Source organism: Elephantulus edwardii, unplaced genomic scaffold, assembly GCF_000299155.1.
Source record: "Elephantulus edwardii isolate Elephantulus edwardi_28Jun2011 unplaced genomic scaffold, EleEdw1.0 scaffold00010, whole genome shotgun sequence".
In the NCBI taxonomy this organism is placed as follows: domain Eukaryota; kingdom Metazoa; phylum Chordata; class Mammalia; order Macroscelidea; family Macroscelididae; genus Elephantulus; species Elephantulus edwardii.
This window is the reverse complement of record NW_006399760.1, coordinates 26,596,632-26,618,540: the sequence shown is the minus strand read 5'-3', so window position 1 is coordinate 26,618,540 and position 21,909 is coordinate 26,596,632. Positions and strand designations below refer to the sequence as shown.

The window sequence follows — 21,909 nt, the reverse complement described above, 5'->3', positions numbered from 1 at the left end:
AGTTTCCAGAGGCAAGCTTTTTTTTTTGGAAGTTGATGCCATTCCTGCTTCCAAGCTGTTTTATTCAGGGAGATTAAATATGAGGCCAAATCTAATCAGCTCATGCCCTGTTGTGAATAAAAGTCACACTCTCATCTCAACCTCAAACCAGAAAACACTTCAGCAGAATCCAGCCCTTCAGCTCATCTTTCCAGTCTGAAAACAGCCTCACACAGGCAGCCAAAAGCCTTTTTAAATATATGAGGCCAAATCCAATCAGCTCACACCCTGTTGTGAGCAAGAGCCACACCCTACTCTCATATATAAAGGAGCTCAAGTGGCTAAATTGAAAGAAGCTGTGCAGCAAATCCAAAGGCACAAAGTTCAACTGAACTTTACTTGACATCAGAACTGACTCATACCTGATCATCTAGTAAATTTTCAGAAGCTTGAATCTCACAGGAGGAGACTGCCTACCCTTTTCCCGTAGAGCAGCTGATGTCTTTGAACTTTGTGCCTATGGATTTGCTGCACAGCTTCTTAGTCCTTGCAGAGGGAAATCATGCTTGGGAGGGTGGAGGGACAGTGCAGGAGGGGAAGACCCTCTATGAAGTGAATTGATTCAGTGACTGGGGTGTGTCAGAGACAGTGTGGTTGGCACAGGACAGAGCAGGGTTTAGGATGTTGTACATAGGGTCGCTACGAGTCACAAGCAACTCAATGGCACATAACAACAAGCAACAACATTTTACTTTCTATATTTATTTATTTCAGAGAACTACCAGAAATACAGCTGTTATATACCCTGTGGCACTAGGTACACCATAGCCAGGATCAGATGAATTTTGGCTGAAAGTAGAACACCAGAACAATGTCTATGTTTCATAGACTATGCAAAAAGGCATTTGTGTGGATCACAAAACGTTCTGGTCAACCTTTGAATAATGGTGATCTCAGAACACCTGATAGTGCCAATGTGAAATTTAGACCATGAGGCAGTCATCTGAACAGAGCAAAGAAACACTGCATCGTTCAAAAGCAGGAAAGGAGAACATCAGGGATGTATCCTATCTCCATACTTTTTAAATTTATCTGTAGAACAGACCATTTGGGAGCCTGGATTATATGAGGAAGAATTTTGCATCAGAATTATAGGAAGACTCATCAACAACCTGTGTTATGTAAATGACACAACCTTGCTTGTTGAAATTGAGGAGGACCTGAGGCATTTGCTGTAGAAGGTCAAGGACTGCTGTCTTCAATATGGATTGGAGCTTAACATTAAGAAAGCAAAAATTCTCACCACTGGACCAATCAGCAGCATCATAATAGATGGAGAAGAAATTGAAATTGTTAACACTTCAGCTTGCTTGGTTCCATGAGCAACACTCTTGGTACCAGTATCCAGGAAAGCAAAAGATGAATTGCATTGGGGGAAAAAAAATTACTATCAGGGACCTCTCCAAGTGTTAAAGGTCAACAATGTTTTAATCTAGAGACTAAAGTATGCCTGATTCAGGCCATGGTCTTTGTAATCACTTGCTACACATCACAGAACTGGAGATGAATAAGGATGACAGCTCAGTGGCTCTGAGTAGTGGTCTTGGAGAAGAGTATTGAACATGGAATGCTAAGAAAACAAATAGATTTGTCCTGGCGAGGGTGAAACCGGAAGCTCTATCTGACATACTTTGTTTAAGTGGCCAGGAGGGACCAGTCCTTGGAGAAGATAATCTTGCTTGGGAAGGTGGAGGGACAGTGCAAGAGAGGAAGATCCTAGATGAGATGGATTGACACAGTAATTGGTTTAATAGGGGTAGGTGTGTCATAGACAGTGAGACTGGCTTAAGATAGGGTGGGATTCAGAGCTATCATGCCTAGGGTCATTGTGAGTAGCAGTCAACTTAAAAGCACATAAAAACAATATCATATATCATATATATTATGTATATAATTTTTATATACTATATATTATGCAAATGACACAGCCTTGCTTGCTGAAAGTAAGAAGCATTTGAAGTTTTTGTTACTATATATTAAAGATTAAAGATTATGGATTACATTTAAATTTCAAGAAAACAAAATTTCTCATCACTGGATAGATAACATCATTATGGATGGAAAAAATTGAAATTGTCAATGACTTCATCTTATTCGGATCTACAATAAAAACCTTTTGTATAACTCTTAAGAGATCAGAAACATTGAATTGGGAAAGTTTGCAGTCAGGGATGTCTACAAATTACTGAGGAGCAATGATACCAGTTTGAAGACTAAGATGCACCTGCTTCAGGTAATGATCTTTTCTAACATTTGCTATACATCTGAGAGATGAACAATGAATAAGGATGACAGAAGAATTCATGCCTTTGAGCTGTGGTGTTGGAGAGCAGAATTGAATATCCCATGGACTGCCAAAAGAACAAATAGAAAAATCTTAGAAAAAAGTACAGCCAGAATGGTCTTTGGAGGCAAAGATGACAAAGCTTTCTCTCACATACAATATGCATGTTATTAGGAGCCATCATGCATAAAATATTGAGGGTTAGTGAAAGAGAGGAAGATTCTCGAAGGGATGGATTGACACAGTGACAGCAGCAATTAACTCAGCTAAAGAGCTGAACAGAAGACTCCAAAAGGCTGCTCGGAATGACAAAGCAAAATACTACAATGAAATGCACGAGGAGCTAGGGTTCAGAAAACAAAAGGGCCAAACTCGCTCAGCATTTCTTAAGCTCAAGGAACTGAAGAACAGATTGAAACCTAGAGTTGCTGTAATCGAGGATGCTTCGGGCAGAATATTAAATGATCCAGGAAGTATTAAAAGAAGATGGAAGGAATATACTGAGTCATTATATAGAAAGGAATTGGCAGATACAGAGGAATTTAAAGAAATAACATATGAGCAAGAGCCTATGTTGATGAAGGAAGAAGTTCAAGCTGCTTTGAAGGAAATAGCAAAAAATAAGGCCCCAGGAATAGATGGTATACCAATTGAAGTATTTCAGATAACAGATGTTGCCCTGGATGTGCTCACCAAGTTGTGCCAAGAAATCTGGAGAACAACCACTTGGCCAACTGACTGGAAGAGACCTATATTTGTTCCCATTTCAAAGAAAGGTGACCCAACTGAGTGTGGAAACTACAGAACAGTGTCATTGATTTCACATGCAAGCAAGATTCTACTGAAGATCATCCAAAAATGATTAGAACAGCACATCAGCAGAGAACTGCCGGAAGTCCAGGCTGGGTTAGATAGATAGATAGATAGATAGATATAGATGATAGAGAGATCTAGATAGAGAGACAGACAGAAAGACAGATAGGCATAGATGTCAAGACATAGGAAGCTCTGGTGGTCTAGTACAAGAAGCTGTGCTCTAATTCCAAAGGCACACAATTACAATCCACCAGCTGTATGTATGGTCCTGTTAAAACCATGTCAGAGCAGACCCTCACCCCAGCTTTCCAGTGGGTTTTCAGAGGCTGTGAATTGCAAGCGAGAAGACTGCCCATCTGGCTCCTGCAAAGCAGTTGGTGGATACTCTCTGCTTGCCTTTAGTTGGCAGCATAAGTCCTTACCACTCAGTCACCAGAGATTCCTTTTACACATTTTGTAGTATGTGCAATCAAATCAGAAGTGATTTATAAATGACTCACTAAGTGGGTTTTCAGAGAGTGAGAATCACATGGGAGAAAATTGCCTCTTTCTCCCTCCAAGAAGCTGCTGAAGTTAAACCTGCATGTGTCTAGGAAACACTTTACACAATAGGCCACCAGAGCTCTCACTATTCATTCGTGTGTGTGTGTGTGTGTGTGTGTGTGTGTGTGAATATGCCTTTTATTTTATCTTTTTAGGGCTTCCTTTTATGTAACATTTAACTCTAATATGGAAGTCAAAGTTATGATAAATGAAGAATAAAACAATCTACTGCTCAAAGAAGTAAAAATGTTATTGACTAGAGAAGAATCATGTCTAGTTTAATATATCACCTAACATTGAAATAATCCCCAGTATATTTGATATTTTTATAAAATAATAGAAAACAGCTTTGGTTAACATATAATCCCATTATTAAGGATTTATCACCCTGAAGAATGAAAAGGAACTTTTGTAGAATCATTCACCAAAGGAATTTTAGTGATTTATATGATCATTTGTGTGTGATGCATTGGAATAATATTTTTGCTATACCTGCTGAAACAAAAGCTTCTGCCACTAAAATGTTTGCTCACAACTTATTTCATACATATTTCACTGCTTTTTCAATTTCCCTAGTTTATGATATAATATACAGGTAAATTTAAACCTAGATGTTTAGAATAGAGATCATGATTTTCATAGGATTTTTCCTTTTTTCCCCATTGGTTTTAATGAAAATATAATTTGTGATTAGAGGAAACATTTACATATAGTTTTGGACTTTGTCAGTACAATAAATAGTGCTTATTTAACATTTCACTAAATAATTAAATCTATGATACATCCATATCTAATATAAATAAAAAAAACATTTAATGAAAACATTTGGAGCCATACTTAAAGACTGGCTACCTTTTTTAAAGCTGTATTAACGTTGACTGTTGTGTAGCTTTGTAGCCCTAAAATTTAAGTGAAACAATTGGAAATCTTCTTCAACCCATTCCACTTTGTAGTATAATTTGTGAAATTAAGAAGCAGTCATGGCACCCTGTCCCCCAACGATTTTTCTTGGGTTAAAGTTTGTTGGAAAATACCTTACTCAAAAACCTCAAACTCATTGCCATTGAGTTGGAACCAATTCATAAGTGGCCCTATCGTGATTCTGGGGACTATCATCACACAGAATTGCTCATCTTTCTTACTTAGAACTGATAGAGTATTTGAATTGCCAGAGAAGTGCCAGCACAACTTTGTGTTAGCAGTGCAACAAGTTAACTTCATTTAATGTGATTGAAACTCTTAAATTTGGTGCTCAATTTTATTAAGTTAAATAACTTATTCAAATCTTTGAGCACTATATACTTTATTCCAATAAGAAGTTTACTGAAAACATGCTTAATTATATTATGCAGAAATAAAATCATATGAAATATCTAATTTATACCAGTCTTTGTATTCACTGCTTCATTTCTATTATTTACAAATATTGGACTAATTATAATATTTATTATCTTGTGGTTAAAAAAATTAAAAGTAGGAAAAATAACATTACAGGGTTCAGTTAGGAATAATAATAGACATGGGTTTTTTTATTCATGTATTTATTTAGTTCTTCTCTCTCTTCTCATCTATGTATTGTGTAAATCTATGTATTGATCTGTGTATCTTTCCTTACCTTTTAAAAATTAGTAGCCTTATACTGCAATTGCCCTTTCATGATTAACTTATGTGACTAAGTTAATTCTAGATTCATCCACATTGTGCATCATTTCATTAATTCTTTTTTATTTTACAAGAATCAGCTCAAGATGGATTAAAGACCTAAAAGTAAAGCAACAAATCATTCCTTGATCTTCTGCAACAAGTGCTTCAAGTCCTCTTCATTTTCATCTGCATAGTGCTGGTTATTGATTAGTCTCTCTCCAATCCTGATGCCACACTCCTCTTCAAAGAATCCAGATTGAATAGGTATATGTAGAGAATACAATCATGACATACTCCTTTCTTAATTTTAAACCATGCAGTGTTCCCCTGCTCTGTTTGTTCCAAGTATAGGTTTCACATGAGCACAATTAAGAGCTCTGAGATTTCCATTCTTCTCAATATCAGTCATTACTTGTCATGAGCCACACAATCAAACGCCTTTGCATAGTCATAATAAAGTAGAGACTTTCTTTTGGTAGTCCTCACTTTCAGCCAGCATCCATCTGACATCAGTAATGATACCTATATTTGTTCCCATTCCCAAGAAAGGTGATCTAATTGAATGTGGAAACTTTTGAACTATAACACATGCAAGTAAAATGCTGTTGAAGATCATTTAAAAATTACTGGAATAGTACATAGATAGAGAACTGTCAGGAGAAGTTCAAGCAGGATTTAGAAGAGGTTGTGACACCAGGCATATCATTGCTGATGTTAGATGGATGCTGGCTGAAAGTAAGGACTATCAGAAGAAGAAGGATTACTTGTAAGATACATTAATTTGTAACCATTCTCTAGTGATGCATAATATTTCATTGTGTGAATGTATTACAGTTTCTTTAGTCATTAATCCAGTGACTAGTAGTTGAGTTGTTTCCAATGCTTTGCAATTTCAGATACTGTTTCTACTATCCAGTAGAAAATAACTCATTGACATCCCTCCAGTGGGTTTTCAGAGGCAGTAAAGTGCATGGGAAAAGATGACTCATCTTTCTCCAATGGAAAAGCTGGTGGAATGAACCATGTGCCTTTGAGTTAGTAGTGCAACTCCTTACTACTAAGTCACCAAAGCCATTATGAATAGTGCTACATTATAAATAGTACTACTTGAGAGTGAATGTATCTGGTCTTGTCTCAGCTCATTCTTCTTTAAGATATACACTTAGGAGTAGAATTGCAGTGGCAAAGATTACATCTATTCCTAGCTTTCTAAAGACATGTGTAACGACAATATTAACAGAATGCAATACTGTGGCAAGTGCATTATCAAGACAATTTAATAAATTTCATTTACAACTGAATCAATAAGAGTTAATTTTGGTATACTGGTGTTCCTTGAGTTTAGAATATACCCTATTACTAATAACATGTTAATAATGACATGTGTGATTGAAAATGCATTTGTTGAACCAAAATTTCTAGTCTATTAATAGAGGAACGATCTTTACCTATTGGCTAAGTTTGTGCTAATTTATTAAATCTATGCATATACAAATAACTTACTTATGCCGACACTTAATTTGTATTTTACTCAAAATTGACAAACTGCAAATATTATATAGGATTTATAACAAAGAAATTTTTAAATTGGCACTCTATGCATAAAAAAAATGTGACATAGGATTCGAGGCAACTATGATTCCTCAGAGCATCTAATGCTGGGAAGGTATCCTTAGATCATTAGAATTAAGAATGTGTAAATTGCAGCTCTCTGAATCTAGTGACTTTATGTAACTGATGCTGGGTTTCTGATTGATCTGTTCAAATTAGTTAGGACTCATAATTGAAATAGAATTGATTCAATTAAATAATTTTTAAGCTGTTCAAGTTTTAATATGATATGTAATGAGGCATTCTGAAAAATAAATCACAGGTTAAACGTAGGTAGGATAGGTCTGTATGTACCAAGTACATGTGCATGTAAATGAATAGGAAAAATGAATACTTTCAGCCAACTCTTTAAGAGAGAAAAATCCATATATCTTACACAAGTGTAAATTCTTGATCCTCCAGAGCCATAATTAATGATGCAATTATTGGAGCTTCTTATAGACACTGTGCCAATCGATCTGCATGAGGCCTACCCTCTATGAAACATGGTGTATTTCTCTAACTGGTCTCACAAGGTCGCCTTTATGGGATTTTTTTTTAATGTTTTTAATGAACTAAACAAACATATATAAACCAAACATTACTAGTAGTTACTAGAATTAGTAGCATGTAAGGAGTTAGACTACCAAACCAAAGTCAAGTATTTTGAATTCACCACCTGTTCCATGAGAGATTGTGATTTACAGTCTCTGAAAACTCACTATGGGGTCAGTTTTGAGTCATGTTCTAACCTTGCGGTTTACCAGCCCTGAATATGTGGTTCTATTAACCCAGAACATAGTGATGAAAAATAGTGCTCGTTATAAGCACTGAAATTGTGATTCTCTCCAAATTTTGTGACCTTGCCACTCATCTTTTAGAACATAATATAACTAAAAAAAATACAAATTGAACTCGTCAATCTTCTACTTTATACAGTGTCATTCTCAGCGATGGGTTTGGACCATATTGAAAAGGAAAGGAGTAAAGATTGGGCTGATAACTGAAATGTTGACAGTTTAAACTCAAAAGCTTCTCTTTAGAAGAAAGTGAAGCACTATCCATCCCATTATAATTGCAGACTTAGAAGTCACATAGAAGTTTCCCTGATTTAGAATCAAATAGATATTAGTGGGAGTTTTAGGTTAAGTTAAAAGAAATTGTTCAGTGATGCTATCAATTTAAGGCCAGAAAAGTAGCCTATATTAACCACAAGAGGATGATGAAGGGGGGGGGTTGTTTAAGAGACATTTAGGTTTTGCTAATAGTGGTAGAATCATAAAGCATAATTTGAAGAACATAATCAATGTTACTGCTCCCAAAAGAAACACTTACCATTCAATCATTATAGGAGATAGAAGATGATGATCAAGACTGGTAATATTGAAGGAATAAGTATCAACTACATTGAAAACATTTGTGAAAAATACTGATTAGGAATTGATGACATGCCAATTGAGATGCTTTAACAGATGAATGTAACAGACATGCTCAGTCGTCTATGCCAAGACATTTAGAATACTAGAAGAGATTCATATTTGTGTCCATTCCAAAGAAGGATACCCATCCAACAGAACGCACATGTCATCAAACAATGTCATTAATATCATATGTGAGATCTGTTGAAGATCATTTCAAAACTTAAAAAAAAAATACGTTAACAGAGAACTGCCAGATTTGGATCCACAGAGAATGTGCAATGAGAGCTATCATTGGCTGTGTCCGATGGATCTTGGCTGCAGGCATAGAATACAAGAAACGTGTTTGCTTGTATTTTACTGAGTAAGCACAGGCATTCAACTCTACCATTACAAATTATGGGTGATGAAAAGAATGGGAATTTCAGAAGAAATAATTATGTTGATGTGAAACCTGTACATAGTCCAAAAGGGACACATTTGATTTTTAAGTTTGTGGGAGAGGAGAAAAAATCAGGAAAAAGTAGACCGTTATCATAGTTTCATGTAATTCTTGAGATTTTCTTTGCCACTCACTAAGTGATTAATGTTTACTTTTTATTTCTAATTATTAGATGTTATGATTTATATATTTCTCTCTTTAAGACAAAGGAAAAGTCTTATTCCTTTTTGTGTTCCTTCTGCCTTGTAAAAATATAAATTATCAGTAAAATTGCGTGATATTGCTATTTTTTACTTTTCTATCTCTTGCCTTAGACCTGATCACATAGCTAAGTGAGAACATGTAATAAAGTGAATTTTTGAGGCTCCACTTGTCACTTTTATCTACCCTATAGTCATGGTCTCCAACTGTCTCAACTAAGGACACTTGGTTTGATGTTGATTAGTATCTTTAACATTATCAACAACTATGAAACAAAATAAGAGAAAAAGGTAACCAGACTGAAGAGTAAAGAGACTATGCCTGCTGGAATCCTGGAGTCAAAGCCAGAGGTAAAGGTTTTGCTTGCTAGCTGATTGAAAGGAGAACTGACTTGTGACTCCTCTGAGATAAAGTTTGCTGGACAAAAAGAAACCAGAGACTTTCTGCATTTGTTCTGCTGGACTAAACCTGGACTTTGATGTCTTGGCTGAGAAGCAGTCAGATGTACTTAAGAAATCGTCTTGCTGTTAATCTGGCTAGGAAATGCTGTTCACTAAATCTGGACTTTCACTGTGTGATATCTTTTGTATTCTTCCCTTCCCAATCTGTTTCCCTAACAATCCCACAACTGTAAGTAGAAGAAGAAAATGTAAAGTCTGTATAGTCTATAGGCAACAAACATCACTCCCAATGAGTAGTTGAGGCAGGTACAGGAGCATGAGTGTCTATGTCTGACCTTATAATCATTGTGACCTTATAATCATTGTGTTGGTGGTGTGCCATTGAGTTGGAACTAACCCATAGCTGACTTTCCAGTGAGTTTTCAGAGGCTCTAAATCATGTGAGAGTTGACTACCCATACTTCTTTTTCACAGCAGCAGGTGGATTCAAACCATGTGCCTTTGAGACTGCAGTGTTGCTTCTTACAACTACACCAGCAGAGCTCCCTCTGACCTTACACAGATCAGTGTTATACTGTGTGTGATACTGATGATGATGACAGTCCCCCTTTGTGAAGTTAGTAGAGGTTGAACTTAGCCTTCCTCATGTTGTCCTTGTTCCTTTTACAAAATACCATTAGTGAAAGTTGTTTTAATTTCATTCTTACAGAGTTGAAAAGTGTAAGAAAAAGAAAAAGCAGTATTCTGTTCATTATACAAGAAACACTGAATATATAGCTCTCACACTGTTGTTTCAATATGACACCCAGTAAAGGAAATCTGTACTAGTTCACTGTGAGAGCTCTAGTGGCCTTGTGGGTGTTAAAGAGTTGCAATACCAACCTAAAGATAGGTGATTTGAAACCATTAGCAGCTCCATGGGAGAAAGATGGACAATCTCCTCCCTTATGATTTATAGTCTCTGGAAATCCCCTGGAGGACCAAATATGAGTGGGTTAAAACTTAACATTTGGTATATTTAAATTATTTAGCAATTTGTCCCCATGATACAATGTTGACTCAGTGTTGATGCTGCTGGAAAAGCATAATATATTACACAGATTCTAGAAACATAAGTACAAATGTACTTTAAAAGTGCTATAGTTGCCTTTGCTTGACTTTATGTTATAGGATTAAAAAAATTTATATCTCCAGATTATAAAAAGGAATCTACATACTGTAAATTTGGCTAGAGACATATTAAAAAAAAGTCTGCTTATGACATTAGCCTGTAAAGATTCAAACAGAATGTTCATGACTTATAGAAATTAGATCTTATACCTTAAGGGTGGGTATTGTGTATTATTTGTTGCAAAAATAAACAGCGTGAAATTGTTTCTATTTTAAAGGTACACATTTGACAAAAAAAGATATGAATTTGAAGAGAAAGAAAAGAATATAGGACTCATACTTTAATAATAATCTAAAGATGTTGAGAAATGTCTATCTTTGATTAACAGATTTTTTTTTCCCTCAAGGCCAACAAAGAGTTTACTTCCAACATAGTTTAAGAAGCCTTCGTTAAATTTGTGGTTTGCGGTTACCTGGAATAGAATCAAAATACTAAAATAGTGCTAAAGAAAATAAGCTCTTTTCTTAGCTATATAAAAATACCTTTAACAGCATGGTTTGAGAGTCTTTAAATTTTATTTTCAATTTGTTTCTGTTCAAAAAAAGGGCACAAGCTGTCTGTTAGGGAAACAAAGAAGAAGCAAGGGTTACAGGAGAATAGCTGCTTCTAATCATCAAGTCAGCTGAAATAGCTAGAAATCTACCTCCCTAAAGAAAGAAAATCAATGTTTATAGAGCATCCAGCATTTCAAATGTATGGTTAGTGCTATGGTTACATCCTGTATTAAAGTTCTTTTGGCTTTTTATCTGTAACCAAAAGGTGGGGAGGAAGAGTTGCAATTTATACTAGGGTGTTCTGTGGAGAGTGGCTGGTGCTACATCACTCCATTTCAAAGGATTTGCTAGGACAATCAGATTGGCAAAAACTGAAAAAGTCCAATTATTAGTAAAAACTGCCTCAGGCTTTAAGAGCCTACAGGGCTTTAAAAAAAAAAATCAATGAAGTTATAGTTTTCACCCTTAAAAAGATAGCTAGAAAGAAAACGAAACGAATGCTGAAAGTCTGCACCCTTAAAAAAAAATAGAACTCATTCATTCATTCTGTTAAGGATATAATTAGACAATACCAATTCTATTTATTTAAATATAGACATAGCTAATGGTTTTATAGATGTCAAGGAAATTAGAACAGAGAGTAAATATTTTGAAAAAACAATCAGAGAAACATAACTCATACATACTTTTTTTAAGTTTGATTTTTAACTTTAAATTAATGAGACTCATGGGAAAAATAAAAAATCATGTGTAAAAACATTTTCATTTGAGGGAGTCTTGTATTCTGTTGTTTCATTAGAGAATGTTATTTTCTGTGTAAATCATCCCTAAAAGACATTCTAATTAGGCCTCAGTGGTAAGATTATATAACAAAAGTGCTTTTACAGTTGGGAAACACCATGTCCAAATTTCCGGTATCCTAAACATACAGGAATGCAAAAGGAAAGTTCTTTTCTGAAAGCAAACAGGGAGTGATACTCCAGAAAGAAAGTGTCCTTCGTATCTCTTTTATCTGTGAAATACAATCAGGAACTCAAACAAAGAGTTTTCAGCTATGTATCTATTGAATACAGATGCCCTGGCACAGACCAAATACCCCTGATGAATGCAAGAGAAAGGAAGAAACAATTATGACTTCCCTCAAAATTTTACTTGGTCATTTATTATTCTAATTAATTAGTAAAATATGTGTTTTTAGGCTTTGACAACATAAGTTAATTAATTACTTTGGATAGAGAGACAAACAGAATAAAAAATTAATATTATAAGCATTTGTTATGTGTTGGTCACACTATCAGCTCCACAGGAACTACACTTCCCAGGGAAAAAGACAGAGCTGAAGCAAGTCTGAATAGCCAGATAAGCAGGTAGGTAATATTTGCTAGATAATATCAGAGGTACAGAAACTATTGTCAGCATTCAAGGAATAAAACTTCAGTCCTGAAACTGAAATTTGAAAAATAACAAAAACATAAACAAAAACCCCAAAACTATGGTAAGTGAAAAATGTGATTCAGTAACTAATGCTGTGGTATAACAAACAAAAGCCTCTTGATAAAACATTCTGAATAAGTTTGCAGACCTACAAAGGCACTTCTATAGGAAAGAATACATTTCCTTAGCTACACTGTTAAGGAAGATCTAGAGGTTAAAACAGATTTTTCAGAAGAGAGGCAGGAATATGTGTGTTTGTGTATATTACAGTAAATTATATAATTTAATGTATGCCTCCTTTCTCAGAATGCACTGTTTTTCTCTTCACAAACATCTATTACCCAAGAGAAAAAATACAAAGCCAACAATTCTATCGAATATTTTTTTTAAAAATTCATATTTTTGCTTTAATAGTTACAGAAACTAAGAACATCTAAATAATGACTAAAGTAGTTTTCCCCTCACAACCTGTTTGATATCATAAAAATGACAGATTTCTGACAGATTTAACCCAATCCACTTCATCTGTTCCTGGATAATTTGAAGCATGCCCTGGGCTGGAATGGTTTGTAGGCATCTGGATCTAGATTTCCATTTTGTACTATCCCTCCTTTTCCACTGAGAAGTTATTTATTGCTTTGTGGTTTTGTTTTTCTTTCTTCACCCACACTGTGGAAGGTAAAGTCCATGTTCAGCAGTGCTGGCCATCCTTGGGACATGCATAAGCATAAATGGAAGTTTCTAGATTGTTTCAGAATATGCCTCAAATGCCTCTTTCTGTTTTCCAAAGTACATTTCTGGATTTAAATGAGCTGAATTTTAAGAACTATATCTTCCCAAACGATATTTATTGTAATAAAAAACCTTACTTTTCAGAATATACAAATCGTTCCTTCCTGCTGAGCAACAGAGAGTCATTAGTTGCAGACAGTAGCCTTTCTTTTTCACCCTTTAAATGCTAAAGATCGTAATTTCATTACAGTATGAAAAATAGCTCTAGCATTTATCTGCTTTTTCATTCAGGGAACATCTATAGAAAAAGTGAACATATATATCAGTTTAAAAAATAATATTCACTGTACATGAATACCAATGCAATGGTTATAATCCTTCCCAGTTACTCATATTTCCGAAAGTAAATTGTGTGTAATCTCACATAACACATTCTTTTCTTCCATTACTTCTTTATTCATATTTGAGTTTCTATTTTTACAAGTATTTGATTTGAATTCAAAAGTATAATCAAAAGAAAATATAAAGGTTATATAAATGTTTTTTCCTTGCTCAAATTTTACATGCTCTTACTAAACTCACCTTGTGAACATATGGACAGTGTATCAATAGTAAAGGGAAATACATCTACACATGGCACACTCTTCCTGGTAATAGCTTCATGACATAGAAAAGGCACGAAAAAGCATGAGAAATATTTCTCTAATCGCGATCACACATTTACATATGCATTGTTCTCATTTCCCCCTTTTTATAGCAATTCTGAATCTAAGAAACGTCATAGTGCTCATTACCTTGTTCACATTCTTCGATAAAAGAAGGTTTTGAATAACCTCATGTACATTCAGAAACCAAAGCAATGCCAACTAGAACTTAAACTATTTTATCTAACTCATGTATATTCTGTAAAAAAGAGAATGTGGGCTTGTTTTTGTTGTTGTTATTCTGATAACTTGCATAATAATAAAATTTAGGTTTATAAGGGATTCTCATAAAATCAATAGAACTCTGGTTGCCATGTGTTAAGAAGCTGTGTTTCCCAGAACATGCGGTTCAAGTCCACCAAGTACTCTGTGATGTAAGGATGAACAATTTCCTCCTGTGTGATTTACTATCTCAAAAACATGCTGGAGGGTTAGCTATGGGTCAGTTCTGATTTGACAGTACACAATAACAATATACTGTCAAAAAGAGAACATTGATTTAATATTATAAATAAGCAGACCTATTTATTCTTTGAGTTATCTACCAGGGTTTTGAGATCTTGTAGGTAATACTATATATTCTGTTTATCTATATCTTCTCAAAAACATTTCATTTCTTTGTAATGCTTGAAGATCTTTAGGGAAATATATTCACAAGCCTGCAGTAACAATTTTACCAGTAATCTACAAGTGGACATAATGGATACATAGATAGACACATAAACTGAGCAATTTGGGAAGGGCAATGAGACTATACAGATAGTTACATATGTGCAGATAAACCTATGAATCTATTAGAACATTGTTGTTTTTGTGTACCATTGAGTTAGAATCGACTCAAAGCTGACCCTCCAGTGGGTAAAGAGAGACAGTTTTGATCATATGGGGGGAGATTATCCATTTACTCCCGCAGAACAGTTGGTAGATTTGAAGAGTGTGCCTTCAGGATTGCACGGCTCCTTAACACTAGGTAATTACACAGGGTTTACAAAATTACGAAAACCTGTTGTTAGGTGCTATTGAGTCAATATAACTCTTAGATCTAAATCTCGCCCTATTGTGCACAATCCTTATAATCTCTGCCATGTTGAACCCATTTTTGTAGTCACTCTGCCAGTCTATTGTATTGATGGTCTTCCTAGCTTTCACCGGCGCTCCACTTTTTCAAGTGTGACCTCTTTTTCCAAGGACTGGTGTGCCTACAACATGATCAAAGGATCATCCTTGCATTGAAAAACCATCCTAGTACCATTTCTTCTCAGACAGATTTTCTTGGTCATGACCAAATTTCTTGAAGGAATAAATCACAAGGCCTAGATACTTAGGACCATAACCTTAAGGTACATTAAGACCAATCAGAACCACAGTCCACAAACAAAATATTCTACGTGTGATTTTGGTGATTTGTTGTTGTTATTAAGAGCTGTTGAATTGGGTATGACTCATGAACCATGTGATTCTTGTTTCAGCCTTATTTCTGATATACTTGGTCCCATTGCTGCAGCCTCTGTATCAATATGTCTCACTTAGGGTCTTCCCCACTTTTGCTGACTCTTCACCTTTCCAATTCCTTTTCCAAGAAATAGTGATTTCTAACATATCCAATTGGAAGGAGGAGTGGCATCCACTTCCATAATAGCTTGCCTCCAGAAACCCTATGAACCTGGCGAGAGGATGAAAGGCACCCAAGAGTAGAGGACTCGCCTTCGTAGGGTCGCTATGAGTCGCCAGCGACTCGACAGCACTTAACAGCAACAACATATCCAAAGTATGTGAGGTGAAGCTTCCTCATTCTTGTCTCTAACAAGTCCTCTGACTGCACATTTCCAAGAAATATCTGTTCTTTTAGTAATGCATGGGACACTCAGCACCCTTCTCCAAAATCAAAACTCAAAGGCATCAATCTTTCTTCTGTCATCCCTATTCATTGCTCATCTCTCAGACACATAGCAGGTGACTGAAAGAAACCATGGTTTGGATCAGGCACATCTTAGTCTTTAAACTAACACTATTTTTCCTAAATACTTTGGAGAGGTCCTGACAGTTCACTTTCTAAGTACATGTTGCTGTTAGGTACGACTCATAGCAACCCTATGAACAAAAGTTCTGAACCCTGTTCTATGCTGTGACATCCTCACACTTCATGACACACAAAAGCCCATTGTAGCACTCCCTGTGTCAATCCACCTGGTCAAGGATTTTCTTCTTCTTTTCCAACCCTCTACCCTTCCTAGCATCATGTACCTCTCCAAGGAATGGCACCTTCTAACAACATGCCCAAAGTATGTGAGATGAAACTTCATCTTTTTTGGCTCCAAAGAGCACTTTGGCTGCACCCTCTCCAAGATATATCAGTTTGTTCTCTTAGTTATCCATGGGATGTGCTGTGCTCTTCTCCAACACCACAGTTTAAAGATATCAATTCTTTTTCTGTCATTCTTATTCATTGTCCAGCCCACAGAGGCATAGCAAATGACCAAAAAGACTATGGCCTGAATCAGACACACTTTAATCCTCAAACTGACATCACGACTCCTCAGTAATTTGAAGAGGTCCCTAACAAGACTTTCCCAGGGCAATATATTTCTTTATTTCCTAACTTCTGGTACCAAGAGTGTTAACTGTGGATCTAGGTAAGATGAAGTTTTGAGAGCTTCAGTCTCCTCTCTATCCATCATGATGTTGCCTATTGGTCCAGTACAGTAGTAAAAATCTTTATTTTCTTGATATTGAGATGCAATCCATACAGAAGGTTGCATTCCTTGAACTTCTGCAACAAGTACATCAAGTCTCCCTCAATTTCAGTAAGCAAGGTGTGTCATCTGAATAATGTAGGTTATTGATAAGTCTCCCTCCAATCCTTATGCCTCATTCCTCTTCATAGAGTTTAGCTGGTAGACTTGGTGTGTGGAACTTTGTGTTGAAAAGTTGGTTGGGCCCTGCCTAAAAGTCTCCAGTTTGGAGCCTCCTGTGTAAAGCTGTTGAATTCTGCAAGACAGGTTGTTTTGATTTAATTGACAGCCATTTGATTTAATTAAAAGTCAAGTGTAAAGTGTTTGCTCGGTTTTTATTTTGTTAACAAGTGTAAGCTGATTGGTCATTTGATTTCAGTTTGTAATCAACTGTGGGATAGAAGCCTCTTGTTTAAATAATTAAATATTGTTTAAAACAAAAAATTTTAATAGTGATATAATTTCCTTTGTATTTGGAATATTTAATTATTTTTTTAGTTTGTTCCTTAAAGAAAATAGGTTGTAGAAAACACACATCCCTATCAAACATAGTCTTTTTTTATTTAGAATGAGAAAAGTTAATTAAATATATTTTCTCTACATCATTTAGTCCACTTTTATACCATAATAGTTATAGTGGGAACAAGACAAACAAAAAGAATATTTAGATTATTGAGATAAAAATAGGGTAAAAATGGATCTTTTAGTATAACTTTATCAATCATTATTTCCTGTTATGTTAATAAACAGCATTTCATTTGAACAAGGACAGAACAATAATAACGAATTACTTAATGTGAAGGAAAAAATGTCAGAGTGGTTTACCTGGGGATATAATATAGAAGAAATCTTTAAATTCATCCATCCAAACTTCTGCCAGTCTCCTGTTGTTCTTATTGATAACATGACCGGTGCCACCAGGGAAGGTATATGGAGTTGCCTTCCGAAAAACGTGACCAACATGTGAGCATGTCACAATTTCCAAAGATCCTCCACACTGCCAAATCTGGGAAGGAGAAACAATTGAAAAGTAATCAATTGGGGGGGGAAAGGTAAAATTAGTATATAAGAAGCAACTAAGTCTCACCAAATCTTCAGATTTTTCTTATATGTTTCAAATAAAGAATAGATTCAATTTACAATTAATATATTCAGCAATGGAGACTAATCTGGAACAACTTTATATATTAAAATGTTTTAGCACTGGCCCATGGACTAAAAAATGAAATTATTTTCATTGTCAGTTTAAAGACTAAGGTGGGCATGATGCAAAGCATGACTTTTTCAAGACTTGAGAATAATTAAGGCAATTCAATTGGGGAGAAGAGTACTGAAAATACAAGGAACTGTCAAAATGACAAACAGCTTTATCTTGGAGAGAATACAAGAGACAGAATGGTGAAATTTCATCTTGAGCATGTTGCCAGGAGATGAGTCTATGGTAGGAAAGGTAGAAGGCTATCAAAAGAGAGGAAGACTATCAATGAAATGGTGACAGAGTGACTGTAACCAAGGGTTTTGAGCATGAGAGTGATCGAGATGATAGTGTAGGAAAAAACAAGATTCAGTTCTGTTGTTCACAGGATCTCTATGAGTCAGAGTTGGCTAAACATATGCATATTATGAGGTTGCCTAGACCGGTCCTTGGAGAGGGACATCATGCTTGGGAGGGTGGAGGGACAGTGCAGGAGAGGAAGGCCCTCTATGAGGTGGATTGATTCAGTGACTGGGATAATTGGGATGGGAGTGTCAGAGACGGTGCGATTGGCACAGGACAGAGCGGAGTTTAGGGCTGTTGTACATAGGGTCGCTACAAGTCGCAAGCGACTCGAGGGCATACAACAACAACAACAATAACATTCTCTAACAGAGCAGTGGGTGGATTCAAACCATATGCCTTTGGGATTACAGCACAGCTTCTCACCACTAGACCACCTATTGGCATCTGGAAAGTAGGTGTTAATAGATTCTGTTTAGCCAACTCTGACTCATACTGCCTATGAAAACCCCATTGGAGGGTCAGCTGTGGATCAGTTCTAAATCAATGACATACAACAACAATATTTAATGTAATTGATACTTTAGATTCAAAATGTGCTATGAATTAATAAATTATTATGTGTTTTTGTGCCATGGTCATCAAATACATTTGGTTTGTAGGGGGAAAAACCTCTAATCTGTTACTGCCTTACTGCCATCCATCTGGAATTTTAAATGGTCATTCATTTCAAACTGTTCATGCTCTTTGCATCTTAAGCCTTTGAATATATAATCATCGTTTTTGAAAATGTGCTAGAAATCTTGGCATCTGCTGAACTTTTATCTTTCTTTCCATATCTATCACCAAGATTACTTCTTCTGTGCAACTTTGTAGAAACACTGTAACTGTATGTCTTTTGTACTTTAAGCATATTTTTACTGAGGTACTCACTTAAAAGCAACAATTTATATAGGTGAGGAACATAACCAGGAAGGGGCAGTCTTTGGAAAATGATATCATACTTGGAAACAGAATCAGAGAAGTAGAGAAAGATACTGAATGAGATGGGTTGAGAAAGTGACAACAATGGGCTTAAACACAGTAAAAATTATGAGAATAGTGCAGAATTGGACAAGGGGTTTTTTTTAATCTGTTGTATATATGTCACCAGGTATTGAAGTCAATTCAATGGCTCCTAACATGATCAGTTATTTCTTTGTTTTTTTCTCCTTTAAAAGCATGAACTTTTTGTGGACACAAAGTCACTGCTGAATAAAATTATAAGGACTTGGTTTTATAATGCAACAAATTTTGTTCTTATTTGAAAAACCTGATTTAGGAAAACTTTTTGTTTTTCACAAAATACCTTTTTTGCTTGACCCCTCAACTTATATTTAGATTAAGAGAGGACCTCCATTGGGCTTTCATAGTAGTAAGAGACATTCATTTGATGAGATATGGTAATCTTATATAAAGATTATGTTTTTCAAGTGCAATAATTTTTTACTCTTATTCTAAACAGTTAATTTCAGAAAAAAGTTCTATCTCAACTCTGAAATGATGAGACAGTATTGAAGAAGAACATTATTAAAGAAACCTCCTCAAAAGACAAGAGGGTTTACTCTTAAATAATTATTTATTAGTAGCTTTCTCGTATTTCTAGAATGAAGTCTATAAATCTTACTATAATTGCACAGGCCTTTATAGTCATCTTTGTTATTAAAAGAACAGAATTGGTTCTTATCTATAAAGGTAAGTCAATACTTATATGTTAGTCTAGATTATATGCTTCTATCTTTAAAGAATTTCACTAGTTTGACTATTCTCTTGTTTTTCTCCTAAAAAAATCAATGCCCTCATTACTAGATTGTATCTATCTACACATAATATTCAAATTTACTATCATTCAAATAAAAGAAACTAAAAGCATGCAATAAAAATCAGTCTTTGATTTATATCTCCCACTACAATATTGCCTACCATTCAATGCCCTCATTACTAGATTGTATCTATCTACACATAATATTCAAATTTACTATCATTCAAATAAAAGAAACTAAAAGCATGCAATAAAAATCAATCTTTGATTTATATCTCCCACTACAATATTGCCTACCATTTATATATCCTACATAATTAGGGACCTTTGGTGGCTTAATGGTAAGGAGCTGCACTGAAAATCCAAGGCACAAAGTAGAATTCACCAGATGCTTCATCGGAAAAGGAAGGGCAATATCATGCTTGCTGGAGGGTCAGCTATAGGTCAGTTTCAATTCAGTAATACCTAACGACAACAATATGTTATCAACTAATTTGTGTCAAGTAACATCAAATAGATGTACTTGCCACTTATGACCATTTCATTAACTACGTTAACAACCATTGTCTATGTTAACAATATGCTTTTTGACAGTAATGAATATTGAGGTGAAAGAATTACTGGCTATGATTGATATTTGTCAGTTTTTCTGGGTCACAATTATTGGTTATACATTTATTTGAAAGTTATGTGATGGGATATTTTGGTAGCTAACTAATGAGGCCATTTGGTAGTTATGTAATGACTTAAACATCCTAAATCTTTTATGTTCTGATTTTACCATCCTCCATTTTTGCACATCAACAATTTTCACTTAAAAACTTGGTCTTTGAAACCAAATCATGTCAATAAGTGAGGACTGGGTATACAACTTATACTTACTGTTTCTCTTGCTGAATGTGCATTTAGTAACCGATCTATACCAAAGACAGTTTCTTTTGATTCTTCAATATTGCCTCTTAAAAAATCTGAAATTGTTCCCTTAATGACAATCTAGTAAATTCCTTTCTAGAATTCCCCTACTTCCCCCTCCACTACTTCACACCATTTTCAATTTGCATTTTTACTTCAACTCTCTCTCATTGCTATTAAGTTAGAACAGATTCATAGCTGCCCTCCAGTGGGTTTTAACAGGCTGTAAATTGTACAGGAGGAGACTTCCCATATTTCTTCTGTGGAGCAGCTGGTATATTCAAATTACTCACCTTTGGGTTGCAACACAACTCCCTTTCTACTTGGCACACAGAACTTCCTACAATTTTATTAAGACTTTATTTACATGGCCCTCTACTCCGAAGCTTTTTAACGCTAGAGAAGACCAAGATATAAGGAGATATTAAAGTAATGCCTAGCCTACATATGTTGAAGGAAATAAGACATTCCATTGAAAATTAGTAACAAGTTCTTCCTTAAAGCTGTTATTAAAGGTGAATTTGGAGTTCTAGCCTAATAAACTATAAGGTTTTCAGATTTCTAATCGACAATTTATCCAATAAACAACATCATGATAGATGAAGAAGATATTGAGATTGTCAGCAATTTCATCTTTTTTGTATCTACAATCAACACCCTTGATATCAGCAGTCAAGAGGTCAGAGACATTTCCTTGTGAAAGTCTGTAGTTAGGAAACTCTCCAAATTGCCAAGAAACAATAATGTCAGTTTGAAAATTAAGATGACCCTGATTCAGGCCTTGGTCCCTTCCATTACTTGCTTCACCTCTGAGAGCTGGACAATGAATAAGGATGACAGAAGAAGGACTGATGCCTTTGAGATGTGGTATTGGAGAAGACTATTGAATATCCATGCACTGTCAAAAGAACAGATACGTCTTGGAGAAAGTGCAGCCAGAATGTTCTTTAGAGGCAAATATGATAAAGTTTCATTTTACATCCTTTAGATATGTCTCTCCTTGGAGAGGGACAATATGTTTGGGAAAGTGGAGCCTTTTCTTCCTAAAAGCTT

General features: G+C 35.3%; 1 protein-coding gene across 1 annotated transcript in view; it reads right to left on the bottom strand.

The window, feature by feature from the left end:
- GALNT13 (UDP-N-acetyl-alpha-D-galactosamine:polypeptide N-acetylgalactosaminyltransferase 13 (GalNAc-T13)) overlaps positions 1–21,909 on the bottom strand; it is an 869,120-nt gene that overhangs the window by 254,020 nt on the left and 593,191 nt on the right. Inside the window, exon 9 of the mRNA XM_006880780.1 lies at positions 17,471–17,651. Coding sequence (XP_006880842.1) covers positions 17,471–17,651 — 181 coding nt within the window. The remainder of the gene's footprint in view (positions 1–17,470; positions 17,652–21,909) is intronic.